We start from the raw sequence: 15,067 nt of genomic DNA, 5'->3' as shown, positions 1-15,067 counted from the left end.
TAAGCCTTGCGTTTTGATATATTGACTAGCCAATAGCGATCAAGGAAATGCCACGGATTTTTGTCCTTTCAAGTTTCTAATTTACACTAGGCCTATCGCCAGATTGGTGATAAATTTGGACCATGTATATTGCACCATAGTTTTTGATCCTTCGAACCCGCATCAAGATTATTGGTTTAGACCCATGTTTTAAACCTGGGTGGGTTTCTCGTGCACCGGCCACTTATGAACTTATTGTATTTGTTCGCGGTTGATCTGCTGTTGTGCCTAAATGTTTTAAATCAAATTGACAACTAATGTTCAGTATATTTCCACAGCTCGGCGTTAAATTTAAAGCTGGAATTTGGCACCTCCTCCGTTTGATGGTAGTCCATTTTAGCTTGGATCTAACCCTATTGTGCAATCTAGCCTTCAGTCTTAGACTCGTTGATATATGGCTTTAGCATTAGGGGACACCTAAAGTACACCAGATTCGATGCAAGAGAGCCATCACAACATATATAATATCTATCGGTGTTTGAAGAGCTACGCGAGCTTTTGCAACGCAATACGCTGCATAGCCGCGAGTAAGCTTGAATTTAAAGAACTACCTCAGCATAAATGTCAGCCACAGCTTTTTTAASAATAGAGCATGAATTTTCGCCTTTTCAGAGAGTCTTTCTTTACAAAATATAGGCAACAACAGACACCCAAGACATGGGACATGATGCATGCCGCTTTTATTCATCATCGATTCTTTTAATGCGTGTCATATTGCTGGATCCCCCAGTGATGAAGGAGACGAACCCCCTAACCTTATCGCGGTAACTATAACTGTGGACAGGCACACATTACAATAAAGATAAAATGACCAGACAACAGCGACACTTGACTTGACCACCGACCGCCAATATGTTTTGCATTGAAAATTTACCAAAAGTCATCACTCTTACCCTAAAAATAGCTTCAACTTGTGAAAATGCTGAGATACTTCAGCGGACAATGGACGATCAATTTAGGAATTGTGCTTAGTGAGGTTTTATTAAGCCCGGTATATCAGGGTTTCTTTCTGGCTGGCTGTTTTTACAAAAGCCCAATGTTGCCTGATGCTTTAAGAACCAATTCCATCGTTTCTGGAATAGAAAATTGATCCGTTCGAATAGCCAAGTTACAGTTATCTGGTCTCTCAAACGGGGCGTCTATTCTAAACATCTCTACGTATTAGAAAGACTTCATCATCATCACCTGATATTATCCCCTGTTCTTGTTTTTCATCCAGAGCCTTTGGATTTCGTTCTTTCGCTACATGTATTGGGATGTCCAGCAAGATCTATTCATGAGTAGAATAGTATACGTGTATCATTTCTATACTTTCTCGCTTAAAAATTTCTCTCGTCATTCTTCGATCCTCAGCGAACGGGGATATGCATGTTACGATTGATATGATATTTTCGCTGCAGAAAATTCTTGCAACCTTCCAAAATATAAGTGAAAATACGATGGAGGTACATGTGCTATCCTCCTCATATTCTCTCTTTGATCGTTTCTGGAGAATTTCAGGTCTTCATTTAGCGTTGCTTTTAAATCATCGATGTCAACCAGAACTGCATGCATGTTGTATTGCTCCTTAAGGCATAATTTCAAAGCAATTGCTGCCGTTGTCTTCCCAGCTCGGCGGATACCGCTGAACCAAATGCAATACATGATAGAAAGTATGTATTTTTAGTCCCATCATTCCCAATAGCGATTGAAAGTTCCATTAGCATCAAAGTATGTCAAAATGGAATATTGAGCATTTAAATACTTGATTTGGTTTATGAAGCGAAAAGGCTTCCCATCCTCGTATTTGTTGGCAATAAAGACATCAGTAGCTTTTCAAGCATAAATTTGCAAGCCTTAAATATATAGCACCGAAATCAGATAAGACTACTGAGAATCTCAAGACAAACAGTGGAGCGCACTTATTGGTCGCTCTTGCGGCAAAGTTGTAATTCCGGTGTTTTCGGTTAGGGTTTGGGGGAAGGGCAGCGGAATGCAACCAAAATTTGCTTCAAACCCAAAATTAATTGTAATATATCAATACGCAACCAGATTTAAAAGCCTTTATGTCTAGCTATTTGAACCAGTCAGTTGTTTTGGCTACTGCTGGATATGACCACACAATTCGAATTTGGGACGTGTTATACACAACTTGCCTTTTAACGATCCCATTTACTGATTCGGTATTCTCAAGACTTACGTTATCATTTAGCAAGTAAATGCTATAGCCATTAACCGGGATAAAAAGTGTCTGGCAGCCGCAGGTTGTTCTGTAATTAAATTGTTCGATATTACCGGCGAACATACAGATCCGCTCATTGGCTTTGAAGACCATGCAGGAAATATCAAATCTATCGGTTTTCAAAAGGACTCAAAATGGCTATTTACCGCAGCAGAGGATGGGCTTCTTAAAATTTGGGATACTAGAACATCAAAATGTCAACGTCATTTTGGAGCTAAAGGAGACGGCGCCATCAACCAAGCAATACTCCATCCCAATCAGGTACATCATTTCCGCTCATCTCAAGGCCGAGATTTTGTATGTAACGTCTACAGGCCATTTGAGAACATGGGACCTGTCCACTAATTCTTGTATAGAAAACATTGTATCATGATCGGTATGTAACTATTTATAGGCAGTGGTTCCACATTCCTTGGATTCGATATCTATTTCTTTAGATGCATCTAGCTTGATTGTCTCAAGCTACTTGGTACACTGTGGTTTTTAACCCATACAATAGGGCTCCGTTTACAAGTGGGAGCTAATCAATTATAATGGCTCAATCCAAAGCTCACCTCAATCATCCTTTAAGGCACAGGGGAAGTATCTCACTCGTGCACTGTTGAGTCCTGATGGAAAGTATTTTTTCCTCAATCATTTATGTGTTTAGGAGAATTTCTACATTCTCATCCGATACAAATTTGAGGCTATGGGATGCTTCATCCTTTCAGCTGACATGCACCCTCTCGGGACATCAAAAATGGGTCTGGGATGGTGTATTTTCAATTGACTCGGCATTCTTAATAAGCGTCTCCACAGATCAAACAGCCAGGCTGTGGGAGCTCTCCACTGGGTTGACGCTTAAAGAATATGCTGGCCATAAAAAGGGAATCATATCGGTTGCATTGAACGACATTCCTTGTATATAAACTTTAATAATTTAATTAATAAAATTAATTGCTGATTTATGTTTGACTTTGCAGCGATCGTCTCTTTTGGAGGGCTGCTTTATTGGACCAGCGGACCGCTTTGTAAAACATACCTGAATTATACAAGCGAATTCATCCGCAAGGTTCTTATCGAATCTACAATTTCAACATCCGAGAAGCATTACATTACTTCCGACAATAAGCAGGCATTTCAGTGGCTGATTGATGAGAAAAGGAAACTCATTTTTTTGGTATTTTGGTATCAACGACCTTATCACTTTAGATTTCGTATACTGGTAAATCCAATGATACCAGTAAAAGTACCTATGTTAATGCCCTGTCTACAATTTCAAATCTGGAGCTTATCGATTCTTTTGGAATCGGTAGTAAAGGCTATCCAGCCATTTCAGATTATGTACAGAAATATTTAAATGAATCCATTTATAATATATTGAAAGTATCGAGTGTATCCTGTGCCGGGGATCAAATCGAGTGCATAGAAACTCCAATTTGCTTACAAGATGCAGAACCCAAACCCTCCTCAGACCCTGCCAATCGACAGGCGAAACAACCGCTACGAAGGTCAAAGAAAATTAATCGAAAATGGGACGATCCTTATTATAATGGAGAAGATAACGATCTTTCCGAGCTGAATTTTGGCTCTGAGGATCAGACGGACCAAAATATTCAAACCTCCTCGATGATTTCATTGACCGGTATCGGGGAGGAAGTTCCAGAACTTAGGAAGGCCTCATCAAAAGCTTTATCCCCAAATTCTGGAATACTGTCTTCCTTGTGGGGAAAGATAAATGAAATCAGCGGAATTTCAAAATGCCTTTCCCACGAAAACCTCGCCTCCCCTCTTTTAACCCTAAAGGAATCGCTAATTGCAAAAAATGTTGCCGAGTCTGTGGCTTCTGAGGTTTGCTCTGCCGTAGAGAGGAAATTAGTAGGAAAAGAGCTTTCTGCATTTTCGGCTTCAGGTACTTGGCTAACTGCTTGATATCTTTAGGATCCCTAAATACAATCATAAGGGATGCCACCTCCCTAATTATCCAGCAAATACTTACACCATCAGACGACAGTAGATTTTCCAACGACATTTTCCTCGGAATGGCTGAGGCAAAAGAGCAAGGACGTCCTTTTGTAGCTGCCCTTGTTGGGGTAAACGGGGTTGGAAAATCTACTTCGCTTTCGAAGCTTGTATACTGGACTCTTCAAAGGGGATTTCGAGTATTGGTTGTCGCTGGTGATACTTTCCGAAGCGGGGCTGTGGAGCAGCTTTCCGTTCACGTTAAGAATCTCTCCAAAGTGGGTTCTGTCACTCTGTTTGAGCGTGGATACGGAAAGGATGCTGCCTCGTTGGCAAAAGAAGCAATACAACATGCCAAAGCAAATGCAATTGATGTCGTCTTTATCGATACAGCTGGTCGCATGCAAGACAATACGCCGCTTATGAAGTCTTTGGCAAAAGTGAAGTCGCTTGTTTTAATTTTGTAGCTAATCTCAATCGCCAATCCGGATAGAATTATTTTCGTCGGAGAGGCCCTTGTGGGAAATGAAGCAGTCGATCAGCTGCTCAAGTTCAATGCATCTTTGATTAAAGATGCACCGCTATCCTCGCCCACAAGTAGACCGAGGATAATCGACGGCATCGTTCTGACAAAATTTGACACCATTGATGATAAGGTAGGCCGATGGTTTGTGATAGCTCTTCCCCCATTAGGTTGGTGCCGCAGTATCGATGGCACACATATCGGGAGCACCGATTCTATTTGTCGGAGTTGGCCAGACCTATTTAGATCTTCGCAGATTGAATGTGACCTCTGTGGTGGATTCTCTTCTCGGAGTGTAGTACAAAGTAAATTCTCTTCCGATAGCGTAGTACAAAATAAATTCTCTTCCGATAGTGTAGTGGAAAGTATGGTAAATTCTGATTCAACAAATGAGACTATTTCGTGCAACGATAGTATGGATGGGGGTTTTCAATGCCATAAGGAAGCTCAATTTCCAGTTTATTGCTTGCTTATTTTAGCATATAAATACCTGTTAGAAAATAATGTCATCATCATCGCCAACGCTGAGGATATTTCCGGTGCAAAAAATTGCTTGTTCTACTTCCACGGAATTTTTTGCTGTTGTTTCTGCAGTCAGAAGCATTGCGTCCTTTTTTTCTTCCCTTGGACCTTTTTGAGACGAAAAAACTCTTCTCGATCTTGTTCGTCAAGCTCAGATATAATGTAATTGATGGTGTTTTCAAGCTTTGGAATCACCACATGTTCGATTGCATTGACCCGTCTATTGGTTGCTCTGATAACCTCATCAAGAATAAAAAAAGCTGCCTGGAAACCGAAAAGAGTGTATGAAGTACCTGTAAGGAGGCAAGTGCAACCAAATCGCCGATGCATGAAGTCCAGTTTTCTCTGGTTGACTGTACTTGAAGACCGCCCCTGGACAATCCGGTGTAGTCCATTGAAGACTGGGCCGGACCACTCAGTCTGTCTGATGAATGTTCATGGTTGAGATTAAGGAAGGGGATGACTACTCCGGAGACGTTGTCGCTTCTGGAGGTAGTTTGAAGAGTGGCAGTTGTCACAGACTCTTTGACAGAGAAGCTAACATGTAAAAACGGACGTTACCTGATATCTCCGGCTGAATAGTTACATTGAGCCAGAGAAAATAGGGCAGACTGGATAGAAGTGCCCATTTTCAATTTTGCCTTGAAATAAAAACGAAATTCACAAAGGGGAAATCACACATTACGAAAAGACAAAGTCAATGGTGAGAATTGAGAGGCGATAATATTCAATCAATTACCTCTTTAATTTGCTCGAGAATGACTCTGAATTTCTGAGTCAAAGCATCACTTTTTCTCTTTAATAACATATGGCCCCTTTGAGCTGCCTTCAGCTTATTTTTCATGTTGGTCAAGGCCATACGAGTAGGGAATATAGCAAGGCGTTGCTTACCACCGCCCGACGAAGACATTAGTAAAATTAAAATCAGCAATTTAATACAAATCTAAATTAGCAGCCTTCAATTAATTAATAAATGGACTGAAATGTGGAGCTGGATTTGGACCATGTCAGAAGCACATCGTTCAGGTTAGCAAAAGACACCACCATTGCAAAGAGCGTCCAAATATGAGAACAAATACTTCAAGTTTAAAATGCAATGCGTCCTGTTTTTTAAATTTTATTTAACAAATAAAGATTGCTCCTCAATCATCTTGATTGCAGCGCCCAATGCCCAGCAAACTTCAATTCCATTGATTTTTTTTACAAAATTGATTTTAAAGTCGGATCGAAGTATTTTAAAGCCATCAGTTAGCAGCGAGTAGATGTACACGTTGTCCAGGCAAAAGTTTGGCATTTTTCTTAGTGCGTCTCTTAGCGGCAAATATGGCGGCCGTGGAAGAACAAAAGTCGATTGATCGTCCTTTATTTCGCCAACAATGTTATCACAATGAAGAAAGACATGTTTCCAAATTTCCTCAATACTGAGCTCAAAATTTTCTCCCGCATTTTCTGTCTGATGCAGGAATGGATGGAGCTTTTCTTGAAAGTTTGAAAAGGCAAACAAGTTCAAGTTTTTAAAGGGAATTTGCGAAGGTGATGGAATTCCAGCAAAGAAACACGTTGGATGAAGGCAGTCAATGTCAAGATTCAAATATCTCCGAACCTGTCGAAGACACCCAACCACATCAATGCGATGCTTCAGCAAAACTGGGCCATCTTCGCTATTGTCTTCGTCAATTATCGATTTAGAAGTACACGGCCTGAAAGACTCGACTTCAGACTTGAGTATTCTTTTTCTAGCCTCGTTTGTGCCATATCGAAGGAAGCTATTCTGGAATAGATGATATGCCTTTCCGCCAAAATGAACCACTGAAAGCACCATTTGGGACGAAGATGACAGGGAATGAGCCTCCTCTGGACTAATTTCAAATACCACTTGAACAGAAGCACCGCCCAAATCCATCGATGCGGCTGTTTTGACCTCCGGGTGGGAAGATTTGTCAGCCAAGCCGCCAATCTTTCCGAGTAAGAAGTTCAAAGTGATCCATGCCCATATGCCTATTGCATAATTTGATTTCATGCTTTACCTTCATCTCGGCCTTGTATAATTGAAACGGCATGTTCCAGACTATTCTTTTCAGGGACGAATGGCCATTTTGCCAATATGGAGCGAACGGTGGCTAGAATTTTCTCTGCAGACTCTTGCGATAAAAGTCGAAGCCCAGCGGTAGCCTTTACCGACACAGGAACGGATAGATATAATTCGGATGGAATGCTTTCTTTTGCCACTCGCAGTAGGCGATCAAAGATCGCATCCTCCAGTTCATGTTCCCTTCCAGCAAAGGCCGAAAGTGGCTTTGCGATTTCTACGAACACTTCATCCAATAGAGAATGTACCGCATTGTTAACATACTTGAGCGAGTAGACGTGAATCCTGGTCCCAAATGATCCAGCATCGATGACAATCGCATATTTGACCTCCTCTTGATAGAAACTTTTGTTTGAGTAGGAGTACAGATGATATGCATTGAGGGCGTCAACATCCTTCTCATCGTAAACCTTCACAATTCTATAAAGTAGAAAACAAAAGGAGAAAAATATGAAAAACAGCGCATAATGGGTCTTAAAGGAACCAGGAGATCCATATTGAGGAAAATTAGCCATCAGTCCAACAGGTGCTTTGGAAACTTAATTTTATGCTTGGCGCTTCAAGGGTTTGGCAGCTTTTGTGTCAAATTGCAAGCCACATCTGATGCACTTAAATATGGCATTCTGTTTTCGCCACTGACGAACTAAGAGATCAGTTGGTGATGCTACATCGATGGGACGAATGCGATTACAGATGCGATTGGCAAATTTATTTGTTAAAAGTTGAAAGCAGGCAGCTTGTTGCTGCAATCGCATATCGACAAAAGGGGCGCGCCGGAATTAATCCAACAAATTTTTAATTGAATCTGGTCGCAAAGGCCTCAGACTGCTTGCCGACTCGACAGAGTCTAAATTTACAACAGAGTCTACATCGATGATCTTAAACTCAGATTGGGAGTCTCTGTTCGCATGCCCAGCGAACACGGCAGATCTCGCAAAGAATGCCGAAAATTTCAAATCCTGTTCAGGCAACATGGATGCGATCGATCCTATCAATTTGCATTGCGCCGCTTTGTGCTCTGTTGGCAAGTCATTGCACATTTTGTCTAGCGCTTGCTTGCTGTCCAAAAAGGTCTCCTAAAGCTTATGCGGAATTGTCAACATACTTTTGCCAATTCGGGGTGCAAAGAAAGGACTCTCCAGTAAATGAACGCCCTGTCTCTAATGGAGGGAACGTCAACGTTGTTCAAAACGATTTCAAACAAATCTTTCAAGTATCCTGAAGATGTTTTCTCATCTCCCAACAATAGAGATGCCTTTACAAAGGCATCCAAGATATAGCCTTGGGTCTAACACCTTGGTCAATGATCCCATACGCGTACCTGATGCGTTTCCTCAAGAAACTGGCAAAGGAAAAGCGTGTAGTAATGTTCGATATTAACGACCAAATAGCAAAATTCACCAAAAAACCAGGCAAGTGCATTTTTGGCCTCTGGGTCCAGGACCGTATTGAGATAGGAAAATAAAAATTCAAGGTCAAGTAAATACAGCATCTCGGTGTGGTATTTCTCATATATATTCTACCGGAAAGATTTCCGTAATTCTACCTTTAAAGACACAATGCTTTGCTCAACAATTGATGGGGAAGGGGATTGTGTTGGTTTTAAAAGGGATATCAAAAACGAGATGCACCTTGGAGCGACCTTTTCCGATTTGCAACCAATGCTGCCAATTGCCTGGATTGCTTTCAGGGAAAAGAGCTGGTCAATATCCTTTGAGTATCTATTAAAAGTTTAGCCAAAAAAATACTCTTCCAATTCATCAAGTATGGATGAAAAGTTATCTTCTGCGGAACAAGCGATCAGGGCTGAAAGCTTTTCAAATTTGACATAAAGCGGGTCGTTAAACATGCAGAAAAAGATGCGAAAATCAATGGCAAGCTCTCCTTTTGCAAAAATGGAGTTCAAAATCACAGACAAGTTTGTGAAAAGCAAATATTGGATTTCGGGATACGAGTGGTTGAGAAGCGATTTTAAAATTGGCATCAACTTCTTTCTGGTCGTGTCGCGCGTATTTTCATACAATGCCTCATCCTTAATAAATGACTGCTGGACCAGTAGGATTTTAATCGTTGAAATGACAACGGAGGGATTTGAATGTTGCAGTCTTGGGTATACTTTATCAATAATCGAGGCAGCTTCAACGTCTGAAGATGGGATAAATGTTGTAAGCGCGTCTAGGATCCCGATTTGGCCCCATTCGGTACACTCATTCAGAGATGAAAGAAGCTTGGAGAGCGCCGAAAAATTTAGATCAATCCCCCCGGTTTCGTGGCTGGCTTCAGAGATTTCAGAAAGCGCAGAAATTGCATTTGCATTCACCTAGCTGGATAGCAAAGCACAAGTACATTGGGGTTGGGGTCGAAGATCAAATCCAATAGTATCTCCTTAAAGGAATGGTCCTCAATCAATTGGGGTGCGACCGCATTAATCTTAGCAATGCCAAGTGCGGCCGTTTTCCGAACATATGCCGATTTGTCCTGAAACGAAATAATGGGCACTAGGCTTACCAATACGGACTTTTTAAGTGGAATGCACAGATAATCGGTTACAGTATCGACGTTTAAACACCCCATTGTTCTGATGGCAAGCGCCCTTATTAATGGATTTGGATGCTCTATATCCTAAAGAACATCAAACGCCAAAACGAACCTTGCAAAAGGAATTGATGGAAAGAATAACCAAATCCGGGTGTGAATTTGCATAATTCATTAAATATAAATAGACGAGCTTCCTTATCTCAAGATCTTCGGTTTGGATGCATTTTATGACATCGGGGAATAAAAACGAAACGTCCTTTCCAAGGGTGACGTTTGCAATGATCCTGCGTAGCGCCTCGCGTTTGTCAAATACACTGTCGGAATTTAATTCTTGTTTGAGCTCTAAATTTTCACCTAAAAGTAACGGGACCATGATGAGAACCTTTCTTCGATGCAACAAAGTAGTTGGGCGAAGATGAAGTTGCCGCAGCCAGGGCAGCCTGGGCGAATTGCTTCAATTTATCGTTCATAAAATTTATAAAACCAAGGCAATTAATTTGGCCCTTAATGAAGAATGTAACCCATAATTGCAAATATTTAATTGAAAAAATAAAAGTCCAAGCGATCGGTGTCGATATTGCAAGCTCTTCTTACCTTATGATTTGAATGCTGAAAATCGTATAAATATGGAGCTTAAAGTGATAGCATCATTGGTTAAGGGATTATTCAGTTCAATGAGAATTCTTTATTGTAGATCGCTAATATAATGTGATGCCTTTAATTTATTAATCGCAATGTTGCTGCGCAGCGCCATGGCAGGGCACCTTTCGGTCTTCGAAAGCAAGAGCGCAGCTCCAAATTTGTTTCCCTTGTAGGGGAATACAACTTTCAGGCTCTTTTGACGTACATTTTAAATTTCAGCCCAAAATGTAGACTTTCTCAGCATGTTATTAGAACGCCGTGGTCTTTGATGATCGCATATCGACGTATGAGGGTGTAGAAAATAGACAGCGAATTGAAAAGGGGAAATACACACCTCCCAAGCTGGTTATTGGCTCGAAAAGTTTGGTAAAATTTAAGTTGTTGGCACGGTTGGCATTAATGTTCTCGTCCACTAAAGCAGGGCGATCACCATAGCATATACCAAAAGGGTTTAGCTAGCCCAGAGGCGAGCAATGGCATCATGTGTCGTACAAGATTTACCAAAGTCCTGTTTTACCCGATTAATGGCAGGCATATGAGCTTCTTGTAGAGCCCCTGATATGTGATGTAGATTATGGACGATCATTCAAGCTTCATATGGTGCACAAAAATATTTTCAAAGAAGCCCATGGATGCGGCAAAGAGAATTCCAGAGGCCACCGTCATGGCACAAACACCATGAAAGAACGAGCACAGGGACATGTGCAACTTTCAAAATACGGCGGCATAAAAATGCTTTGTACGCACACTTTGAACGGAAAGCGTTAAATTTAAAACCAGCCATTTTAACTGAAATTATTGCGCACATTTACACATATAAATGAGCCCCATTGTGAGCATTGGTATCCTTTTGCTCTCGCTGAGAACGATGGTGTTTGCATGCAAACGGATCGAAAAAAGATCCCAACATCATGAGCTGATAAAGATTGTTCTCTTTGTTCTTTACACGCTTGCATGCTGCTACTTTTACGGGTATGTTCCGTTTTGTTGGCACTGGCTTTCCGGTGTAAACGACATTTTTTATTGTTTCGCCATGCTGTTCCTTATCTATTTTCAAGAATTCATCAGTTTAATCCCAAACCTCATGGAGCAAAGTAAATTTAAAGCCTCTTCGCAGCTGAGCTTGGACGAATTCTTTGCCATCGTCAAATCGGTCCTGGTTTCTCCTATTTGCGAGGAAATAATTTTTCGAGGCATTTTATCGTGCTTGGTTTGTGGTTTTGTAAATAATCAGCACATTGTGCACCTCCTGATTGGCCTGCTGTTTTCATTTTCACATTGGGACAGCTGCACGCCTACGCCGGAGCTTTTGCTTAAATTTGGTTACACATTTATTTTCAGTGTGGTGTCTAGTGTTGTTTATCACGCCTCCAGTAAATAATTGCTCTCATCTTGTTAGGTGGAAATCTTTTTTGCTGCATTTTTATCCATGCTTTTTGCAATTTATGGGGGCTTCCCCTTATGTTGACACAACCATTGGAGTGGCTTATGACCGCTTGAGGTGGATGCATTTTATTTTTGCTTTCCATCTTCTGAAGGGTTGCTATTTAAGACGATGTGCCTAATCTGTGCCATCCTTCGCAAATGTGCGTCATCTCTGGCCAACAGGGATCCCGAAGCCATGCTGGATGTAATGGAGGCCGAGAGCGGATCCATGGCCTCTGAATTCCCGGAAAAAACGGAAAGAGTAGATGGCAGATGAATATCGTGCAAGTTTTCTGCTACAAACTGGATGTCTCTTGGTTCAAGCGCTCGGGATTCTTTTAGCGACGCCAATTGGCACGCCTCTTCTATGATCGAGACTACAAACTCATATCCCAATTCTGCCAAAGTTGATAGTACCGAAGAGTCGATTTTTTCTGTAGGGGCGAAAAGCTGCAAATATTTGTGAAGTTTGTGTATTGGAATTAACTCATTCGACAACGACACACTGCTGTGGGGCAACGGCATCCTTTCATCCATTTTCAAAAAATCGGCATCCTTTTCCCTTAAACTTTACATCCAATTTAAACTCGAATTTTATTCGAAGCAAATACATTCCATCGATGAGGCAAGCATCAGAGGTCATTTTTAGTAGCCTTTTTGATCAAGCGCCGGGGTAGTAGTCCATTTTATAAACTTTCAATAACAACAGTCTGATCATTCAATCTCTAGATTGCTAAAATAAATACCGAATCAAATAAATCGCCAATTAATTAATTAATTTGTGTAAAATCACGGGTTTTTAATATTTTTCCCGTTTGTTATTTGATGAGAAAGCTCAAGCATCATGAACAAAAGCTTTTGAAAAAAGTCGACCTGCTTCATTGGAAAACCAAAGACAATTCCAACGAAAATCAGGTCCTTCGAAGATATCACATCACCGACAGAGATTCCTACAATCACCTTAACAAGCTTCGCGGATTGATAACCAAGCTGGCAAATAAGCTTTCATCCGAATTGGCTCCTGAAGACCCGGGTCGTCAGAAAATGTCTAAACTGCTATTAAACAAGCTCTATCAGCTGGGGCTAATCCCGATTGTTCGAGATCTTGGCCAGTGCGAAAAACTCACCGTATCCGCATTTTATCGTCGAAGACTCCCTGCTGTAATGATGAGGCTGAAAATGGCGGAAAATCTGCAAGAAGCCACAACGTTTATCGAGCAAGGACGTAAGTGCAATTTGGTGATTTATCTTAGATATCCGGGTCGGGGTTAACACAATTAGGGACCCTTCTTTTTTTGTCTCCAAACACATGGAGGAGCTGATCACTTGGGTCGACGCATCCAAAATTAAACGAAAAATCCTGGAATATCACAACAAGGCTGATGACTATGATCTTCTGGCCAATCAGTAGAGCGACATATTTGGCTTGGTTTCGCTTGATTTGGGTGTCCGTTTAATAAGCAGGGTTTGTGGCGCATTAATAAATTTACAATTATAAGCCAATCGGTTTCCAAAAAAATTTTAGTTTCGTTGATAGGCCAATTAATGGATTCCATTTACGGAAATTTTTCTATAGAATTTGTTTCAAATTTATTTGTATAGAAATTTTTTATTCTAACCGCTGTAGAACGAAATGGTGAACTTTAATCTATCTGATATTTCATCAAGACTATCGGTGCGTTTTGGACAGGCAAAACAGGTATTTCAGGCATGCATTTACTTATCTCGTAGTATGCAGAGGAGAAATTCGGCTCTGCTTCGGAGCATACGCATTTGCCCGAAGACTTTAAGGAGATGGAGCAGGTGCGTTTTATATTTTCACTAATTCAATAGCGTTGTGACTTTCTAAAAGCAACTTATGAGCAACTAATGAAGACACACAAGGCATTGGCTCAGGCAGATGACTATACTACGCCTGTGGGTGACCAGGTCAAGGGGGTGTTTGGAAAGCTTCAGGAGAAACTTGCATCTGCGAAAATAGAAGCAAGCGCCCAAACAGCTTCATCATCATCTTCTTCATTTGGTTCGCCTCCTCCAAGTTCTGCAATGAACGCTCAGTATCCGACAAACCAACATGCTGCAGCCAAAATTTCTCTCTCAGCATCTCAATCGATGGAAAATGCCGAGTTGGGAAAAACCCTTGCCTGGTATGGCTCTCTTATGGAAGACCTTGGGGATGCCCGTCTGTTATTGTCACAACGTATTCAAGTGAAGGCTCGTCGTCCATTGCGAAATGTTCTTGATGTCCTCTTTGAGCAAGCATCTTCTGCCAGAAAGGAAGTTTTTCTGGCTAGACTTTCGCTTGATTCCTTAAAAAGATCTACCGAGGTAAAACCGGAAGATCTTGAAAAAGTTGAGGAAGAATATGAGGCATCCCTATCCAAGGCAAAAGCCTCCATGCAAGCTGTTCTTGAAAGTCCAATTCTGATCTCGGCACTGAAAGACATGATTGAAGCACTGAAGCAATACCATCGCCAGTGCTTGGAGGTACTTGATGGTGCGTCCCCTCGCTCCAAGTAAAATAAAGTGAATTTGAATTGTTGGCTTATCTAATTGGGCCGTTACTTTAAGGATTCGGGCCGTTACTTTATGGCGAATTGTTACAATGGTCAAATAAATATACACTGCATGGTTTCTCCCAACTCTCATGGAAACATAGTTTCTTGAGAACGATACAGAATATGCAGAGAAGGAAATCTCAAGCCAATGGCGAAATAACCTGTTACTTTACCACATCTTGAAGGGAACTATACCCAATGAATGGTATTGCTAGCATCAGTCGGGTCCGGTTAACGGTTCGATTGATGCTAGCAATGTATTACTTGAGCCTCCCAGTACATTTTAATGGATAAAATCTACTCTGCAAGAAATTAAAATTTAATTATTTGGCAAATAAAAATAATTATGGGATGCCTTTACACAATATAAATGCACGCTAATTTTAAAATTATTTATTCAATTGCCATGATGAGATGAAATAGAGTCAAGCCATGAACACCTGATTATATTCATCTGCTGAGCGAGCGAATTATTATTAAAAAGACAATAGGAAATAAAATTTACTTTGGTTTAAAAAAGCTCATTAACGAGCCTTGTTTGGGGGTCGGTTTTTTTTGGGAACTTGAAC

The 15,067-nt window shown here is 40.9% G+C and overlaps 9 protein-coding genes across 9 annotated transcripts; 4 read left to right on the top strand and 5 right to left on the bottom strand.

The window, feature by feature from the left end:
• Window positions 1–1,062: 1,062 nt before the first annotated feature.
• DI09_18p340 (adenylyl-sulfate kinase) lies at window positions 1,063–1,683 on the bottom strand (the record flags this gene model as incomplete). Its single annotated transcript, XM_013383301.1, is given in 4 exon segments — window positions 1,063–1,178; window positions 1,198–1,309; window positions 1,334–1,453; window positions 1,489–1,683. The coding sequence occupies 4 exon segments, from the start codon at window positions 1,681–1,683 to the stop codon at window positions 1,063–1,065; spliced, it is 543 nt and encodes a 180-aa protein (XP_013238755.1).
• A 401-nt stretch (window positions 1,684–2,084) lies between these two features.
• Window positions 2,085–3,168, top strand: DI09_18p330 (uncharacterized protein; the record flags this gene model as incomplete). The annotated part of the gene is made up of 6 exons (XM_013383300.1): window positions 2,085–2,201; window positions 2,231–2,521; window positions 2,547–2,624; window positions 2,655–2,729; window positions 2,760–2,878; window positions 2,910–3,168. The coding sequence occupies 6 exons, from the start codon at window positions 2,085–2,087 to the stop codon at window positions 3,166–3,168; spliced, it is 939 nt and encodes a 312-aa protein (XP_013238754.1).
• A 38-nt stretch (window positions 3,169–3,206) lies between these two features.
• Window positions 3,207–5,023, top strand: DI09_18p320 (uncharacterized protein; the record flags this gene model as incomplete). Its single annotated transcript, XM_013383299.1, is given in 5 exon segments — window positions 3,207–3,427; window positions 3,490–4,151; window positions 4,181–4,653; window positions 4,669–4,857; window positions 4,895–5,023. 5 exon segments carry the CDS (start codon window positions 3,207–3,209, stop codon window positions 5,021–5,023), a joined length of 1,674 nt encoding a protein of 557 aa, XP_013238753.1.
• Window positions 5,024–5,217: 194 nt separating this feature from the next.
• Window positions 5,218–6,156, bottom strand: DI09_18p310 (D subunit of V-type ATPase; the record flags this gene model as incomplete). The annotated part of the gene is made up of 5 exons (XM_013383298.1): window positions 5,218–5,334; window positions 5,355–5,510; window positions 5,540–5,783; window positions 5,808–5,887; window positions 5,986–6,156. The coding sequence occupies 5 exons, from the start codon at window positions 6,154–6,156 to the stop codon at window positions 5,218–5,220; spliced, it is 768 nt and encodes a 255-aa protein (XP_013238752.1).
• A 207-nt stretch (window positions 6,157–6,363) lies between these two features.
• On the bottom strand, window positions 6,364–7,831 carry DI09_18p300 (uncharacterized protein; the record flags this gene model as incomplete). The annotated part of the gene is made up of 3 exons (XM_013383297.1): window positions 6,364–7,244; window positions 7,274–7,745; window positions 7,820–7,831. 3 exons carry the CDS (start codon window positions 7,829–7,831, stop codon window positions 6,364–6,366), a joined length of 1,365 nt encoding a protein of 454 aa, XP_013238751.1.
• Window positions 7,832–8,114: 283 nt separating this feature from the next.
• Window positions 8,115–10,246, bottom strand: DI09_18p290 (subunit beta of AP-2 complex; the record flags this gene model as incomplete). The annotated part of the gene is made up of 7 exons (XM_013383296.1): window positions 8,115–8,411; window positions 8,441–8,623; window positions 8,657–8,842; window positions 8,882–9,056; window positions 9,084–9,655; window positions 9,682–9,957; window positions 9,986–10,246. The coding sequence occupies 7 exons, from the start codon at window positions 10,244–10,246 to the stop codon at window positions 8,115–8,117; spliced, it is 1,950 nt and encodes a 649-aa protein (XP_013238750.1).
• Window positions 10,247–12,027: 1,781 nt separating this feature from the next.
• Window positions 12,028–12,583, bottom strand: DI09_18p280 (uncharacterized protein; the record flags this gene model as incomplete). Its single annotated transcript, XM_013383295.1, is given in 2 exon segments — window positions 12,028–12,495; window positions 12,515–12,583. The coding sequence occupies 2 exon segments, from the start codon at window positions 12,581–12,583 to the stop codon at window positions 12,028–12,030; spliced, it is 537 nt and encodes a 178-aa protein (XP_013238749.1).
• Window positions 12,584–12,765: 182 nt separating this feature from the next.
• On the top strand, window positions 12,766–13,351 carry DI09_18p270 (small nucleolar ribonucleoprotein U3; the record flags this gene model as incomplete). Its single annotated transcript, XM_013383294.1, has 2 exons — window positions 12,766–13,165; window positions 13,194–13,351. The coding sequence occupies 2 exons, from the start codon at window positions 12,766–12,768 to the stop codon at window positions 13,349–13,351; spliced, it is 558 nt and encodes a 185-aa protein (XP_013238748.1).
• A 222-nt stretch (window positions 13,352–13,573) lies between these two features.
• DI09_18p260 (uncharacterized protein) lies at window positions 13,574–14,460 on the top strand (the record flags this gene model as incomplete). The annotated part of the gene is made up of 3 exons (XM_013383293.1): window positions 13,574–13,639; window positions 13,681–13,743; window positions 13,774–14,460. 3 exons carry the CDS (start codon window positions 13,574–13,576, stop codon window positions 14,458–14,460), a joined length of 816 nt encoding a protein of 271 aa, XP_013238747.1.
• Window positions 14,461–15,067: the final 607 nt, after the last annotated feature.

Source organism: Mitosporidium daphniae (genome assembly GCF_000760515.2).
Source record: "Mitosporidium daphniae strain UGP3 chromosome Unknown contig-18, whole genome shotgun sequence".
Classification (NCBI taxonomy): domain Eukaryota; kingdom Fungi; phylum Microsporidia; genus Mitosporidium; species Mitosporidium daphniae.
Note: the sequence above shows the minus strand (reverse complement) of the source record. Positions and strands in the feature narration are given on the sequence as shown.